The sequence below is a fragment of the Triticum urartu genome, chromosome 2 (assembly GCF_003073215.2).
Source record: "Triticum urartu cultivar G1812 chromosome 2, Tu2.1, whole genome shotgun sequence".
In the NCBI taxonomy this organism is placed as follows: Eukaryota; Viridiplantae; Streptophyta; class Magnoliopsida; order Poales; family Poaceae; genus Triticum; species Triticum urartu.
In genome coordinates, this window is record NC_053023.1 from 578858301 (window position 1) to 578876997 (window position 18697).

Genomic DNA, 18697 nt, shown 5'->3' on the forward strand with positions numbered 1-18697 from the left:
ACAACTGATGCAGGTGTCAAGCCGGGCACGAGTGACGCAGGTGAACACCCGGAGCAGACTGCGCCTTTTCCTGCAGTGGAAATCCCCAGCATAAATCTGCGCACTTCCAGGCTCCCAGTCAACGTCGGTGTCCCCTACAGCCCAAACAAGAAGATTGTCATGAAAGCTACGGTTGATACCACTGACAACACGCCCCGCCCTGCAAATAAGGACGATCATTCTGCAACGGCCAATTCAGATATGTTTGTTGATCTTTCACCCTTGGATTCTGCCCCGCAAGTCGTTCGTGGTCCGGCCAGCAGGAATGAGAGGCACCCAATGGCCTTTACCCCACCGAATTTCAACCTTGGCATCAGTCAAGATCAACCGGTTGTGCAAGATCCTATGCCAGTTTCCTTTGCATTCCCAGGAGGCATGCCTGCAATGATGGCGCAGCCAATGGTCGAGGGCAGGAAGGCTGTCAAGTTCGCAGAGCCGATTGTGGCAGGTACACTTGCCATGTCCATATGATTTTTCTTGCACACGTCTGTGTAGTTTCACTGTTGTCCCAATCATATTTTTTGTTTTGGGGGGTTCTCACTTGTGATGGCAACTGACATGCGATGACATGGCAACTGGATTTGATGCACCGTGTCACCTACTTTTTTTTTCTGCCATGCTGCATTTTAAATTTGGGCAACCATGTGGCAACTGAAGTTGATTCAATATGGCAACCGTAGTCTCTGTAACATGGCAAACACAGTGCATCACACATGGCAACTGGAATTGATTCAACACCATGTCACCTGCATTTTTTTTTGTTTCCATGCTGCATTTTTTCATAAAGCAATCACATGGCAAGTGCAGTTGACACAACATGCCAACTGTAGTTGCTGTGACATGGCAACTACATTCCAACTAGATGGCAACTACATTCCAACTACATGGCAAATGTAGTTGCTATGACATGGTCACTACAGCTGGACCACACATGGCAACTGCCTCACTTTTTCCTACCTACAACTCACATCATGCACCCCATCTTTTCTCACAATCCATCTGCTTTTGATTTCCTAGGTATCCTAACCCACTTTTTTTTATCACTGCAGCCACACCCGAGGAGATTTCACCGTCTCTTGAAGAAACTTACCGCATGCTTGAGGAGGCAGCATTGCAGAGGAAGTCCTCACGAGGGCAAGGGCAATCAAGTTCCAACGTGCCTGTAGACACGGTATCTGAGGATACCATTAAGAGTGCCACTCCTGGTTCTGTGAGGCAGCAGAGGGTAGTGCACCCACCTCCCGCGGAAGACTACGAGCCCGAATTCAGAGCCACTAAAGAACAGACCCAGCTGTATGATATCGTCAAGCGGTTTGGAAATACGAGGTCCAGCGGCAAGCACATGAAGGAGCTGAAAGCGTAAACGACCACACCCCATAACATCTCATTTTGCTTTGCTCCTTTTTTACCATTCACATCCTTCGTACTTTCTATGTTATATTGTTTTAGTTCTTTCATAAATTTTTTTTACTTAGTAGGCATGATCCTTCCATGTTATATTGTTTTCATACAGCTCATGTTTGGACAGAACCAAAGTCATTCAATGCGGAGCGACGTACGTCGACCTTGGTGATCTTGCTGAGTCCATGAGGCCAAACGGCAAAATGTCGACGAACGTAGTTGCATGCGGGATTGACTACATCAACAACCACACCGATGTGTGCGCCGACAAGACAATCATGCATTACAGTGTGACCTGCAAAATATGGGACGGTGACTTCCACCACAAAATCCTGAGGAAGAACTTTGCCCAACACGGTGATTTCAAGCTCACAATGAAGAAATATGTGAGTACTCCTTCAATGTCTGCACTTTTTTTCACAAGGTGTGCTTTTTGTTGCCATCATCTGCAGTTGTGTTTTACGTGGCAGCTGTTTTCATGTGGCAACAGCTGCCGTGCACACTGACTTATTTGATTTTTGCATGACGCGCAAACTATGTGGCAACTTGACAGTAAAATACATGGCATACTTTTGTTCACACATGGATGACAACTTTATTTCAACTACCCCCACCCATAACCAGAGTTTTTCTACGTGATTCTAATTCCTTTGTCCCTCTGTTGTTCTTTACGCGAACGCTGATTCTCATTTTCCTCACTTTTTTAAATGCAGGTCATGTTCCCCATGTTCCAGGAGCTTTCACCACATGACCCACACGACAAGTGTGGTCACCACTACGTGATCTGTCTTGACCTGAAGAACCAACGTGTTGAGGTGCTTGATTCAATCCGTTCGGAAGATGATGCAGACCTCACCACGCATGTTGAATTCTTCATTAAGAACCTCAAAGAGACATGGCACCGTCACTATGAACACTCAAAGGTCCAGATCAGTCATTTCCCGACTGAGTATGTGGCGACTACAAAGCAAGGGAACACGTAATTCCTTCCTCCCTTTTCGTCTGCCATTTTACATCAATCCAATTCCTGTTTTGTTTGTCAGATCTGAAATTGAAGTCTGTCTTTTGTTACGTGTGAGCTCTTTGCGTGGTCACGTTACTCTTTTCCTCGTGCAGGACGGACTGTGGCTTTCACGCGCTGGAGTACCTTGTGAAGTGGGAAGGCAGAATTGTCCCTGCTATCACAGCTGCAACGGTCGTTGAGCTCCGGAAAATCCACACATGGAACTGGTTGACGAATGAAGATTTCAACAAGCGGTCGGGAGCACGCGAGTTTGTGCAGGAAGCTGTCAAGAAAGTCACCAAGAAGTACAAGTGATCACGTGGCGTTACAGACCGGACGCACACCTTACATTCTGTTGCCGAGGAATGTAAGGTATTATCTCGTTGTTTATCGTTGAAAACTATGTTTGTGTGCTATGTTGTGGCTACAACCCCGCGTAGGCTACTATGTAGTGGTGGTGTGCGAGTGACATTTGAATAGTTTCATGTAATATATGTGTGGACGTGAACCTACTTTTAGGCGTAATTATTACAATGGTTTCGTCGTTTCTAGCACCGGTTTGATGCTTTGAACGCGTCTACGATGTTTTAAAAACGATGGCAAATGTAGTTCATCAGACATGGGTAGTGGAAGTCATTGTCGTTTTACATTTTTGGCTATTTTGCTTCTTCATTTTCATCGGTAACTGCACGGGGGTAGGTTGATCATGCAGCCACAACGTTTTTGCTGGGGTTTATGCACGTTACGCTGTTTTCCAACTTGTTTCCCATACACTTGCACACAACACACTACGTGCCCGTAAACCGCGTCGTTTTTGTCATGTGAATACATGCCATGCAGAGTCATCAGGAATACCATGGCATATGTCCAGTGTAGGGTTTCGTAGTAATTTCAAAAAAATTCCTACGCACACGCAAGATCATGTGATGCATAGCAACGAGAGGGGAGAGTGTTTTCTACGTACCCACGCAGACCGACTGCGGAAGCGTTGACACAACGTAGAGGAAGTAGTCGTACGTCTTCATGATCCAACCGATCAAGCACCGAAACTACGGCACCTCCGAGTTCGAGCACACGTTCAGCTCGATGACGATCCCCGGACTCTGATCCAGCAAAGTGTCGGGGAAGAGTTCCGTCAGCACGACGGCGTGGTGACGATCTTGAAGTACTACAGCAGCAGGGCTTCGCCTAAACTCCGCTACAGTATTATCGAGGACTATGGTGGCTGGGGGCACCGCACACGGCTAAGGAATAGATCACGTGGATCAACTTGTGTGTTTCTAGGGCGCCCCTGCCTCCGTATATAAAGGACTAGAGGGGGGAGGCTGGCCGGCCAAGGGTGGCGCGCCAGGAGAGTCCTACTCCCTCTAGGAGTAGGATTCCCCCCCCCCCCCAATCCTAGTTGGAATAGGACTCCTTGAGGGGGGAAAGAGAGAGAGGGGGGCCGACCACCTTTCCTAGTCCTAATAGGACTAGGGGAGGGGGGAGGTGCGCGACCACCTTGGGCTGCTCCTTTCTCCTTTCCACTAAAGCCCACTAAGGCCCATATAGCTCCCGGGGGGTTCCGGTAACCTCCCGGTACTCCGGTAAAATCCCGATTTCACCCGGAACACTTCCGATGTCCAAACATAGGCTTCCAATATATCAATCTTTATGTCTCGACCATTTCGAGACTCCTCGTCATGTCCGTGATCACATCCGGGACTCCGAACAACCTTCGGTATATCAAAATGCATAAACTCATAATATAACTGTCATCGTAACCTTAAGCGTGCGGACCCTACGGGTTCGAGAACAATGTAGACATGACCGAGACACGTCTCCGGTCAATAACCAATAGCGGGACCCTGGATGCCCATATTGGCTCCTACATATTCTACGAAGATCTTTATCGGTCAGACCGCATAACAACATACGTTGTTCCCTTTGTCATCGGTATGTTACTTGCCCGAGATTCGATCGTCGGTATTCCAATAACCTAGTTCAATCTCGTTACGGCAAGTCTCTTTACTCGTTCATGTAAACATCATCCCGCAACTAACTCATTAGTTGCAATGCTTGCAAGGCTTAAGTGATGTGCATTACCGAGAGGGCCCAGAGATACCTCTCCGACAATCGGAGTGACAAAACCTAATCTCGAAATACGCCAACCCAACATGTACCTTTGGAGACACCTGTAGAGCTCCTTTATAATCACCCAGTTACGTTGTGACGTTTGGTAGCACACAAAGTGTTCCTCCGGCAAATGGGAGTTGCATAATCTCATAGTCATAGGAACATGTATAAGTCATGAAGAAAGCAATAGCAACATACTAAACGATCGGGTGCTAAGCTAATGGAATGGGTCATGTCAATCAGATCATTCACTTAATGATGTGATCCCGTTAATCAAATAACAACTCATTGTTCATGGTTAGGAAACATAACCATCTTTGATTAACGAGCTAGTCAAGTAGAGGCATACTAGTGACACTTTGTTTGTCTATGTATTCACACATGTATTATGTTTCCGGTTAATACAATTCTAGCATGAATAATAAACCTTTATCATGATTATAAGGAAATAAATAATAACTTTATTATTGCCTCTAGGGCATATTTCCTTCAGTCTCCCACTTGCACCAGAGTCAATAATCTAGATTACACCGTAATGATTCTAACACCCATGGAGCCTTGGTGCTGATCATGTTTTGCTCGTGGAAGAGGCTTAGTCAACGGGTCTGCAACATTCAGATCCGTATGTATTTTGCAAATCTCTATGTCTCCCACCTGGACTAGATCCCGGATGGAATTGAAGCGTCTCTTGATGTGCTTGGTTCTCTTGTGAAATCTGGATTCCTTTGCCAAGGCAATTGCACCATTATTGTCACAAAAGATTTTCATTGGACCCGATGCACTAGGTATGACACCTAGATCGGATATGAACTGCTTCATCCAGACTCCTTCGTTCGCTGCTTCCGAAGCAGCTATGTACTCCGCTTCACATGTAGATCCTGCTACGATGCTTTGTTTAGAACTGCACCAACTGACAGCTCCACCGTTTAATGTAAACACGTATCCGGTTTGCGATTTAGAATCGTCCGGATCAGTGTCAAAGCTTGCATCAACGTAACCTTTTACGGTGAGCTCTTTGTCACCTCCATATACGAGAAACATATCCTTAGTCCTTTTCAGGTATTTCAGGATGTTCTTGACCGCTGTCCAGTGATCCACTCCTGGATTACTTTGGTACCTCCCTGCTAGACTTATAGCAAGGCACACATTGGGTCTGGTACACAGCATTGCATACATGATAGATCCTATGGCTGATGCATAGGGAACATCTTTCATATTCTCTCTATCTTCTGCAGTGGTCGGGCATTGAGTCTTACTCAATTTCACACCTTGTAACACAGGCAAGAATCCTTTCTTTGCTTGATCCATTTTGAACTTCTTCAACATTTTGTCAAGGTATGTTGTTTGTGAAAGTCCAATTAAGCGTTTTGATCTATCTCTATAGATCTTTATGCCTAATATGTAAGCAGCTTCACCGAGGTCTTTCATTGAAAAACTCTTATTCAAGTATCCCTTTATGTTGTCCAGAAATTCTATATCATCTCCAATTAATAATATGTCATCCACATATAATATCAGAAATGCTACATAGCTCCCACTCACTTTCTTGTAAATACAGGCTTCTCCAAAAGTCTGTATAAAACCAAATGCTTTGATCACACTATCAAAGCGTTTATTCCAACTCCGAGAGGCTTGCACCAGTCCATAAATGGATCGCTGGAGCTTGCACACTTTGTTAGCTCCCTTTGGATCGACAAAACCTTCTGGTTGCATCATATACAATTCTTCTTCCAGAAATCCATTCAGGAATGTAGTTTTGACATCCATTTGCCAAATTTCATAATCATAAAATGCGGCAATTGCTAACATGATTCGGACAGACTTAAGCATCGCTACGGGTGAGAAGGTCTCATCGTAGTCAATCCCTTGAACTTGCCGAAAGCCTTTTGCTACAAGTCGAGCTTTGTAGACAGTAATATTACCGTCAACGTCCGTCTTCTTCTTGAAGATCCATTTATTCTCAATTGCTTGCCGATCGTTGGGCAAGCCAACCAAAGTCCATACTTTGTTCTCATACATGGATCCCATCTCAGATTTCATGGCTTCAAGCCATTTTGCGGAATCTGGGCTCACCATCGCTTCTTCATAGTTCGTAGGTTCATCATGATCTAGTAGCATGACTTCTAGAATAGGATTACCCTACCACTCTGGCGCGGATCTCACTCTGGTTGATCTACGAGGTCCAGTAATATCTTGATCTGAAGTTTCATGATCATTATCATTAGCTTCCTCACTAACTGGTGTAGGTGTCACTGGAACAGTTTTCTGTGATGTACTACTTTCCAGTAAGGGAGCAGGTACAGTTACCTCGTCAAGTTCTACTTTCCTCCCACTCACTTCTTTCGAGAGAAACTCCTTCTCTAGAAAGTTTCCGAATTTAGCAACAAAAGTCTTGCCTTCGGATCTGTGATAGAAGGTGTATCCAATAGTTTCCTTTGGATATCCTATGAAGACACATTTCTCCGATTTGGGTTCGAGCTTATCAGGTTGAAGCTTTTTCACATAAGCATCGCAGCCCCAAACTTTCAGAAACGACAACTTTGGTTTCTTGCCAAACCACAGTTCATAAGGCGTCGTCTCAACGGATTTTGATGGTGCCCTATTTAACATGAATGCGGCCGTCTCTAGAGCGTATCCCCAAAATGATAGCGGTAAATCAGTAAGAGACATCATAGATCGCACCATATCTAGTAAAGTACGATTACGACGTTCGGACACACCATTACGCTGTGGTGTTCCGGGTGGCGTGAGTTGCGAAACTATTCCACAATTTTTCAAATGTACACCAAACTCGTAACTCAAATATTCTCCTCCACGATCAGATCGTAGAAACTTTATTTTCTTGTTACAATGATTTTCAACTTCACTCTGAAATTCCTTGAACTTTTCAAATGTTTCAGACTTATGTTTCATTAAGTAGACATACCCATATCTGCTTAAATCATCTGTGAAGGTGAGAAAATAACGATATCCGCCACGAGCCTCAATATTCATCGGACCACATACATCTGTATGTATGATTTCCAACAAATCTGTTGCTCTCTCCATAGTACCGGAGAACGGTGTTTTGGTCATCTTGCCCAAGAGGCACGGTTCGCAAGTACCAAGTGATTCATAATCAAGTGGTTCCAAAAGTCCATCAGACTGGAGTTTCTTCATGCGCTTTACACCGATATGACCTAAATGGCAGTGCCACAAATAAGTTGCACTCTCATTATCAACTCTGCATCTTTTGGCTTCAACATTATGAATATGTGTGTTACTACTATCGAGATTCAACAAGAATAGACTACTCTTCAAGTGTGCATGACCATAAAAGATATTACTCATATAAATAGAACAACCATTATTCTCTGATTTAAATGAATAACCGTCTCGCATCAAACAAGATCCAGATATAATGTTCATGCTTAACGCTGGCACCAAATAACAATTATTTAGGTCTAATACTAATCCCGAAGGTATATGCAGAGGTAGCGTGCCGACTGCGATCACATCGACTTTGGAACCGTTTGCCACGCGCATCGTCACCTCGTCCTTAACCAATATTCGCTTGATCCGTAGTCCCTGTTTCGAGTTGCAAATATTAGCAACAGAACCAGTATCAAATACCCAGGTGCTACTGCGAGCATTAGTAAGGTACACATCAATAACATGTATATCACATATACCTTTGTTCACCTTGCCATCCTTCTTATCCGCCAAATACTTGGGGCAGTTCCGCTTCCAGTGACCAGTCTGCTTGCAATAGAAGCACTCAGTTTCAGGCTTAGGTCCAGGTTTGGGTTTCTTCTCTTGAGTAGCAACTTGCTTGTCGTTCTTTTTGAAGTTCCTCTTCTTCTTCCCTTTGCCCTTTTTCTTGAAACTAGTGGTCTTGTTGACCATCAACACTTGATGCTCCTTCTTGATTTCTACCTCCGCAGCTTTCAGCATCGCGAAGAGCTCGGGAATAGTCTTGTTCATCCCTTGCATATTATAGTTCATCACGAAGCTCTTGTAGCTTGGTGGCAGTGATTGAAGAATTCTGTCAATGACGCAATCATCTGGAAGATTAACTCCCAATTGAATCAAGTGATTATTATACCCAGACATTTTGAGTATATGCTCACTGACAGAACTGTTCTCCTCCATCTTGCAGCTATAGAACTTATTGGAGACTTCATATCTCTCAATCCAGGCATTTGCTTGAAATATTAACTTCAACTCCTGGAACATCTCATATGCTCCATGACGTTCAAAACGTCGTTGAAGTCCCGATTCTAAGCCGTAAAGCATGGCACACTGAACTATCGAGTAGTCATCAGCTTTGCTCTGCCAGACGTTCATAACATCCGGCGTTGCTCCTGCAGCAGGCCTGGCACCCAGCGGTGCTTCCAGGATGTAATTCTTCTGTGCAGCAATGAGGATAATCCTCAAGTTACGGACCCAGTCCGTGTAATTGCTACCATCATCTTTCAACTTTGCTTTCTCAAGGAACGCATTAAAATTCAACGGAACAACAGCACGAGCCATCTATCTATAATCAAACATAAACAAGCAAGATACTAATCAGGTACTAAGTTTCATGATAAATTTAAGTTCAGTTAATCAAATTAATTAAAGAACTCCCACTTAGATAGACATCCCTCTAATCCTCTAAGTGATTACGTGATCCAAATCAACTAAACCATAACCGATCATCACGTGAGATGGAGTAGTTTTCAATGGTGAACATCGTTATGTTGATCATATCTACTATATGATTCACGCTCGACCTTTTGGTCTCCGTGTTCCGAGGCCATATCTGTATATGCTTGGCTCGTCAAGTATAACCTGAGTATTCCGCGTGTGCAACTGTTTTGCACCCGTTGTATTTGAACGTAGAACCTATCACACCCGATCATCACGTGGCGTCTCAGCACGAAGAACTTTCGCAACGGTGCATACTCAGGGAGAACACTTCTTGATAATTTAGTGAGAGATCATCTTATAATGCTACCGTCAATCAAAGCAAGATAAGATGCATAAAAGGATAAACATCACATGCAATCAATATAAGTGATATGATATGGCCATCATCATCTTGTGCTTGTGATCTCCATCTCCGAAGCACCGTCGTGATCACCATCGTCACCGGCGTGACACCTTGATCTCCATCGTAGCATCGTTGTCGTCTCGCCAAGCTTGTGCTTCTACGACTATCGCTACCGCTTAGTGATAAAAGTAAAGCATTACATCGCGATTGCATTGCATACAATAAAACGACAACCATAAGGCTCCTGCCAGTTGCCGATAACTCGGTTACAAAACATGATCATCTCATACAATAAAATTCAGCATCATGTCTTGACCATATCACATCACAACATGCCCTGCAAAAACAAGTTAGACGTCCTCTACTTTGTTGTTGCAAGTTTTACGTGGCTGCTACGGGCTTAAGCAAGAACCAATCTTACCTACGCATCAAAACCACAACGATAGTTTGTCAATTTGACTCCGTTTTAACCTTCGCAAGGACCGGGCGTAGCCATACTCGGTTCAACTAAAGTTGGAGAGACAGTCGCCCGCAAGCCACCTATGTGCAAAGCACGTCGGGGGAACCGGTCTCGCGTAAGCGTACGCGTAATGTTGGTCCGGGTCGTCTCGTCCAACAATGCCGCCGAACCAAAGTATGACATGCTGGTAGGCAGTATGACTTATATCGCCCACAACTCACTTGTGTTCTACTCGTGCATATAACATCAACATAAATAACCTAGGCTCGGATGCCACTTTAGGGTTTCGTAGTAATTTCAAAAAAATTCCTACGCACACGCAAGATCATGTGATGCATAGCAACGAGAGGGGAGAGTGTTGTCTACGTACCCACGCAGACCGACTGCGAAAGCGTTGACACAACGTAGAGGAAGTAGTCGTACGTCTTCATGATCCAACCGATCAAGCACCGAAACTACGGCACCTCCGAGTTCGAGCACACGTTCAGCTCGATGACGATCCCCGGACTCCGATCCAGCAAAGTGTCGGGGAAGAGTTCCGTCAGCACGACGGCGTGGTGACGATCTTGAAGTACTACAGCAGCAGGGCTTCGCCTAAACTCCGCTATAGTATTATCGAGGACTATGGTGGCTGGGGGCACCGCACACGGCTAAGGAATAGATCACGTGGATCAACTTGTGTGTTTCTGGGGCGCCCCTGCCTCCGTATATAAAGGACTAGAGGGGGGAGGCTGGCCGGCCAAGGGTGGCGCGCCAGGAGAGTCCTACTCCCTCTGGGAGTAGGATTCCCCCCCCCCAATCCTAGTTGGAATAGGACTCCTTGAGGGGGGAAAGAGAGAGGGGGGCCGACCACCTCTCCTAGTCCTAATAGGACTAGGGGAGGGGGGAGGCGCGCGGCCACCTTGGGCTGCTCCTTTCTCCTTTCCACTAAAGCCCACTAAGGCCCATATAGCTCCCGGGGGGTTCCGGTAACCTCCCGGTACTCCGGTAAAATCCCGATTTCACCCGGAACACTTCCGATGTCCAAATATAGGCTTCCAATATATCAATCTTTATGTCTCGACCATTTCGAGACTCCTCGTCATGTCCGTGATCACATCCGGGACTCCAAACAACCTTCGGTATATCAAAATGCATAAACTCATAATATAACTGTCATCGTAACCTTAAGCGTGCGGACCCTACGGGTTCGAGAACAATGTAGACATGACCGAGACACGTCTCCGGTCAATAACCAATAGCGGGACCTGGATGCCCATATTGGCTCCTACATATTCTACGAAGATCTTTATCGGTCAGACCGCATAACAACATACGTTGTTCCCTTTGTCATCGGTATGTTACTTGCCCGAGATTCGATCGTCGGTATTCCAATACCTAGTTCAATCTCGTTACCGGCAAGTCTCTTTACTCGTTCTGTGATACATCATCCCGCAACTAACTCATTTAGTTGTAATGCTTGCAAGGCTTAAGTGATGTGCATTACCGAGAGGGCCCAGAGATACCTCTCCGACAATCGGAGTGACAAAACCTAATCTCGAAATACGCCAACCCAACATGTACCTTTGGAGACACCTGTAGTACTCCTTTATAATCACCCAGTTACGTTGTGACGTTTGGTAGTACCCAAAGTGTTCCTCCGGTAAACGGGAGTTGCATAATCTCATAGTTATAGGAACATGTATAAGTCATGAAGAAAGCAATAGCAACATACTAAACGATCGGGTACTAAGCTAATGGAATGGGTCATGTCAATCAGATCATTCTCTTAATGATGTGATCCTGTTAATCAAATAACAACTCATTGTTCATGGTTAGGAAACATAACCATCTTTGATTAACGAGCTAGTCAAGTAGAGGCATACTAGTGACACTTTGTTTGTCTATGTATTCACACATGTATTATGTTTCCGGTTAATACAATTCTAGCATGAATAATAAACCTTTATCATGATTATAAGGAAATAAATAATAACTTTATTATTGCCTCTAGGGCATATTTCCTTCATCCAGTACATCTAACATGGCAGATACAGTACAAACAACATGGCAGCTCCAGCATAATTAACATGGCAACTACAGCACAACTAAGATGGCAGATCCAGTACAATTAACATGGCAGATCCACTACAACTAGCATGGCATATTCAGTACAAAACAGCATGGCATATTTAGCATAAATTAGCATGGCATGTTTAGTATCAAAAATCATGGCAGACTAACTACACATAACATGGCAAATTAAATGCATACATCATGGCAGATTAAGTACCCATAACATGGCAATTGCATTTAACCATTCAATGAATTTTCCCTTGCACTTCTGATGCCCTTGAAGAGTTATTCCCCCAATTGTTTTAAAAAAGAATTCTCAACATCTAGGGTACAAAACAAAATGTCCACAACGCCACAATTTTTTCTCATGGATTGGCCGCCCCTTTCTTCGTTTTCTTGTGTTTTGCTTGGATCTCCAATCCCGACTTGTACCTTATCTCTCTTGGACGACCCTTTGTGATGGAACGGGGTGGGTTCCTGACCTGGGTCTGTGTGCTTGCTGTTCCAGATCCTATCTCCGAGTTTTCAGACGAGGGCCCCGTGGATGAAGGCACGCTTGATGTGCGGGGGAACCGGTGTAAGGCTTCCTCGGCTTTCCTCTTCTTGATCTCATCAAGCTCTCTTTTTAGTGCTTTCCTATGTTTTTCTGCGACTCTCGCTGTGTCATCACTCTTGCACGCTTCATCAATTAGCTCAGCATAGTTCTTTGTCAGCACAACGTGCCTCACGGCTTCCATGGTTGACTCTGGTCTCTCGTCATGCACAGCCAGAACTGCGTGTGTTGTTTGCGGCGCCAACGCATCGTCAGCGTCCCAAGTCCATCGCCGCCTTATGAAATGTCGGGGCATCCGTGTCACAGCGTTCACGTCCATTACTTTTAGTATGTGACAGCACACAATGTCGTCCCGTTCGAACTTGCAGCATTGGCAGTAGAACTCGCCTTCGCCTATCGAGGCTGTGACGAAGTAGTTCCTTCCTTTGTCCGGGTCTTCAGGTTCTGAATCTGACATGCCCAAAATAGAACACACCTTGAACGTACGTTCATCCACCTGGAAAGCCGTGAACATGCTGGCACGCTTTATTTCTTCCTGGAATCTGCATTTTTTGTGTGTTTTCTATTAAACTATTGTGGGCTTTTTTCTTGTAGCACCTTATGTTGTCATGGAAAATAGATATACATTTTGTTTGAACATGGCAAACGTAATTCATTGACCATGGCAAATATAGTATGTTGAACATGGCAAATGCAGTACGCTATACATGGCAAATGCAGTACAATAGACATGGCAACTGCATTTTCAACAAACATGGCAGATGCATCTTATTTAAACATGGCAACTGCATTTTGTTAAACATGGCAACTAGAGTTTATTAAACATGGCAATTGCATTTCAACAAACATGGCAGTTGCATTTTAGTAAAAATGGCAATTGCATTTCAATAGACATGGCAACAACATAACATTTTCCATTTGACACTAGCATTTGCACACCAACATGTCCAGTGGAAGTACATTGCATTAAACATGGCAACTGCATTTCATTGAACATTGAAACTGCATCCGGGTAAGCATGACAAATAGAATTTCTATTGAATATGACAACTGCATCTGAGTAAGCATGGCAAACAGTACTTTATTAAACATGTCAACCGCAAAATCATGGCAACTGCATCGCACTCTATAAGGCACATACTGACTTGGTGCTTTTTCTGCAAATAAGACTGTAACGCAACTGACTTACTTGTTAAAGATCTTGTTGGTGTATATCTTGCTCATTTGCCTCTCCATCGGTAAGTACGTTAGCAATTTTGGCTGCTTTAGCGCGGTGTTCGCTTCTTGCTGCGGCTCAGATCCCAGAATTTTTTGTTGCAAAGCTGTGTACTGCTTGGCAAACTGTAGCAATGAGCTGCCAGGACTGACGTACCGCTTCAAAACAGCATTGAATCCCTCGCTGCGCTGCGTAGTCTGCAGAAAGGGGAAGAAGCACTGCATGAAGTAGGCCGGCACCGAGTACATTCGCTTCTCCCACAAGCTTACAAGAGTCTCGTTGTCTTGGACTTGATGTGTTTCAGTCATGGCCATCCAGCTCCTTTCAAACTCCTCCACCGTCAAGCTGTGGTCCACGCACAGTTCGAATGCCTTGTGCAGCTCTGGACGGTCAGCAAAGAATGGTCCTAGCGTCTCCTCAGCCTTCTTTATAATGTGCCACCTACAGTGCCTGTGCACTGCCAACGGAAAGACCTCTATGCCTGCACGCATGCTGAAATCCTGGTCCGTTATTATGTTCATCGGAGCAAGTCCATCCATGCACTCCAAGAAGGTCTTGAACAGCCAAACGTACCCATCCGTGTCTTCGTTCCGGACGAGCCCGCAGCCGAACTGCAACGACTGATTGTGGTTATTTATCCCTATGAACGGAGCGCACGGCATCTTGTACATGTTGGTGAGGTACGTCGCGTCAAATGAAATGCAATCTCGGAAATGTTTGTAGGCTCTCCTTGCAGCACCATCCACCAAATACATGTTCCTGACACGGTCCTCATCGTCCAACCTTATCCTGTAGAAGAAATCTGCATCTTCTTTGGCTTTCTCATCGAAGTAGGCAATTGTGGCCTCTATGTCTGCCAACTTGCTCTCTCTACGGTACCTTGCCCGTAGGTTTGTGACGTCAGCTGGTATGTACGGCATGCTACTCAGAGTCCCCTTTTTGCTGTGGATGAGAGATAGTATCTGCACCATTCTCGATGGACCGACGTTACAATCATGTAGCAGCTTTACGAATTGCCTTTCGACGGGGGTGAACCCTCTGTGGGCGGTCAGAAATTTCACCAGGTCGAACTTCTTTATCAGTTGGTGGTTGTGCTCGTCAAAATACTCACTGACCACCCACTGTGCTCCATCTACGTTTAGCTTACATCGGATAGGGCACTCAGTCTTCTGAATGATACCTCTCTTTCGTTCCGGAACGACAGGCGCATCGCCTTTCCCCTTCTTGTTCCTGCGTGCCTTGTGGCACCTCATCTCACCTCTGCTGTACTCGTTAGTTTTCTTAATTTTCCTACGGTACTCGGTGTTGACCGCAAACCCATGGAACTTTGCATATGTCTGGTAGTATTCCTTTGCTGCTTCGAATGACTCAAATCTCTGCCCAATGTACGGTGGCTGAGGCACCACGATCTCTGATTGCCCACCATCTTCATCCCCTTGCGCGTCGTCGTCAGTTTCATCGTTCACTTCAGTATGGGCGGCAGTCCCATCTACCTGAGAGTTGCCAGTGCTTGTGTTCAAAGGGGTGCTTGCCGGCATTGCTGGAATGATTGCCATTCCCGACTCTGACTCGAAATTGTTTGCGGCATGTTTGTCTGCTGTCTGGTGGAACGCGTCTTCCGTGCGCTCAGAGCTCCCCGCAGTAGATGTGTCGGCGCCGCTGTGCATTGTAGTTGTAGGTTCTGTAACAGGGAAAAACAGGTACGAGATTAAGAATTTTGTGTTGGATAACATGTGGATCGCAACGGATCACACCATCTTCGAGTGATTTTCCATGACATCTTTTACAGACAGCAAGCTGTCAGTCTGTGGGTGGTCATTTTTATGGCAGCTGTAGGTGTGCAGACATGGCACCTACTGTTCAACAAACATGGCAACCATTGTTTTGCCTACAAATAACTACAAATAGCAAATGTAGCGCTGTTTTTTGTGGTTCAGATATTTTCCCTCTACCTTGTTGTGCTGTATTTGACCATCGTGTGTGGTCTGTTACACCATAATGACGTGATCCACCAGGAATTTGCGAAGCTTGCCAGGAGACGTTTGCCGGGTCACCGCCAGCGTAATAACCTGCAATCATAGTAGTGGTTGGTCAAATCGCGGCAAACGCATTTCGTGCTAGCACGGCAACTGCAGTTGCCCTTATGTGGCAAATGCATTTTTGCTTGCATGGCAACTGAAGTTGCATCGGTAGGGCAATCGCAGTTTGTTATTAGATGGCAATTGCAGTTGTCATGAAATGGCAACTGCAGCTTTTCCTACATGGCAACTGCAGGTGTGCAGAGATGGCAAATGTTGTGTTTAATACATGGCAACCGTAGAAGACCAGTCATGGCAATTTTTGTAGTTGTCAACTATGCTCCTTGTGCTGACTGAGCATCCGCATCTTCACTATGTTTATGGACTCACCTGTGTACGACGTCGATGGCAGGTACATGGGTGCTGCCCGATTCCACGTGCTGCACGAAGGCTCTGCATTTTACACCCGTGATAACTCGTGAGTCCTTTTGCCATCTTTTTTTCATGTCCACAGCATTATGTGCTCTTTTTTCGTTTTTGCATTACCTTGATTAGCCATACTAGCTAGTTGGAGTTGGCTGCCCGTACATTTGTCAGCGTTAGCGCCTTGTGACTGCACTTGCCACGGGGCCCCCCTAAGAGTGTTCTGGTCATAAGAACCTGCAAGACAAATGACAGTGCACGACATAAGTAGAATGTCATGTCCATCGTCGCGAAGATGGCAAATGTTTCTCTTCATTTTTTAGCATGCATCGTACCTACGCCTGCATACTGTTCTAGCAGCGGTAGCAACGGCCCTGTAGAGATGAGCTGACTGTACTCTGATGCATCGAAAGGTGGCGGCGTTTCTGGCCTTTGAGAACCCCAATCATCTGCACCATCTTCGTGATTCATTCTTTTCCGTGTCTCGCTTCTGTTCTGATGTGCTCTCAATCACTGGATGAACAAGAAGGCATCAACAATCCAAATTTTTTTTATCATTGTGCTGCTTGCATGTAGAAGTTAACACGTCAGTGCTATCACATTTTCATGCGTTGGCAACCAACATATCATGGCTAGTAGGACATGCACATCCACTATCCTTTTCTAAAATCTGGTGCTAGCTATCCGTTTGATTCGATGGCATCAGGCTCTACAATAGGATGGCAAGCAATAAGTTGACATGGTGGCAGTTGACGACAATGACAGGTGGCAACTGACGTTATACACCAATGGCAATTAATTTTCACACACCCCATTATTCCAAATTTATCAATTCTCTCTCCCTTTTTATGGATTCCTGCACATCCATTCATTCACCAACTAGGAGCATCAACCTACTGAGAACTCACGGTTATCTCTAGCGTACTACATGGCAGATCTAGTGTATTCTGCTTGGCAACTGCGAAGTCACACAACGTATGTAGTGTTTTAACCCTGTAGGATGGATCTAGTTGCCAACTTCGTCGGTAATTTTACAATTTTCTGCCCAGAAGGAGGATGAGAAACAGTAGGGAGATCGGAAGATTCACCTGCTTTTAGCTGGTCGTCTCTGGAGGACGTTGTTGGAGTGGGGGTTGGGGGGGTGGGATGGGGTGGGGGGAGATAAGGGGTGTGGTTTGCGGTGGGAGCGCCCTACAGATCCTCCCTGGTTGCCATGGCAACCAGAGATGGCCGGCGACGGAGGTCGGGGTTCGACAGGCGGGGGGCGAGGGCGCAGACGAGAGAGGGGACGGATCGGAGGCCGGGAACGGCTGGGTCGTGCGGGCAGCGGCTCGTCTGGCCCGGACGAGACAGTACGGACGGGGTTGCCACGCACCGGACGTGCGGGCGCGCTTTTGTGCGCGCGGACGGGGTCGTGCGGGGCGGTTCCCGTCCATGCTACACGATGCGTGCGGGCGGGTTGCCCTCCACGCCACACGTGTGACAGTTATCGGCTTCCTAAAAAAATCTCGATGCGGTCGGCGAGGTTGCGGGGGAGAGCCCAGCCGGCGGAGGCGACGCGGGCGTTGTGGTTGCGCCATCTCGGTCGCGGACCAGCTCCGTGCGGTAGAGGTTGGTTGGGGCCTCCCGGACCGCACGCCGATGTAGATCGACGCCAATCGTGGTTTGGCTGCTCGGCTGTTCGTCGAGCGAAACTGCTCCGCGGTTTGCACGAAGCAATCACTCCTCGCTTTCGGGAGGAATTCATGGCGGAATGCGGATGATGCGGGCCTCTTGCCGGCCGTGATTAATGTATGTCTCTCTGTTTTATCACCCTTCTGCTGCATGTGTATATTCCCGTCCAGAATACTGTATGAACATCCACCACCATGGTTCTCGGCTAGGTTCTGCTCTATATTTGCTTTTTCATGTACCACTCGTTCTTCGACCCGAAGACTACATTTGCGCTAATATCCTCCGAATTCCAATTCTGTACAGGCGGTACTCATACTGTTGTGGCCAATTGATTCGGCCAGATCTTTGGAGATTGGTTATCGCAGTTTTTTTTACTCTCTGGACAGGTAATTACTTCACTTCGGCTGACAGACCTTATCCTTCCATGTTTTTACGGCGTACGAGTGCTTCCAATTCATACCATGGTGCTATTTACTACTGGATGCGACAGGTGGCTTAGAACAACATAGTGAAATCGCAAGAAAAATGCAGCTAACAGGAAATATTAATGTCACTGTTTTGATTGCTTGCAGCAAGTGATGTTCCATATTGGCATTCTTCATCAGAACTGAGGTATAAGGCGAGCCTTCAAAACAAGGGAACAGTAAGTTGCCGAGCAACATGTGTGTTCAACATCATTTCCCCATTATTCATGTTGAGGTAATCCAGTGACTTTAACTATGATGA

At 45.8% G+C, this 18697-nt stretch overlaps 1 protein-coding gene and 1 long non-coding RNA gene across 3 annotated transcripts; one reads left to right on the plus strand and one right to left on the minus strand.

Annotated features, from left to right (window-relative positions):
- The first annotated feature begins 1635 nt into the window (after window positions 1–1635).
- On the plus strand, window positions 1636–2758 carry LOC125537350. The gene is made up of 3 exons (XM_048700658.1): window positions 1636–1826; window positions 2154–2389; window positions 2557–2758. Exons 1-3 carry the CDS (start codon window positions 1644–1646, stop codon window positions 2756–2758), a joined length of 621 nt encoding a protein of 206 aa, XP_048556615.1. The 5' UTR covers window positions 1636–1643.
- Window positions 2759–15707: 12949 nt separating this feature from the next.
- On the minus strand, window positions 15708–16656 carry LOC125533681. Of its 2 annotated transcripts, XR_007294333.1 has the most exons (4): window positions 16633–16656; window positions 16421–16534; window positions 16265–16327; window positions 15708–15925 (listed from the first exon to the last, which is right to left on the minus strand). It is a non-coding gene; the product is annotated as an uncharacterized LOC125533681 (long non-coding RNA). The 2 variants fall into 2 exon arrangements; XR_007294334.1 differs by lacking the exon at window positions 15708–15925 and having other exon boundaries at window positions 16207–16327.
- Window positions 16657–18697: the final 2041 nt, after the last annotated feature.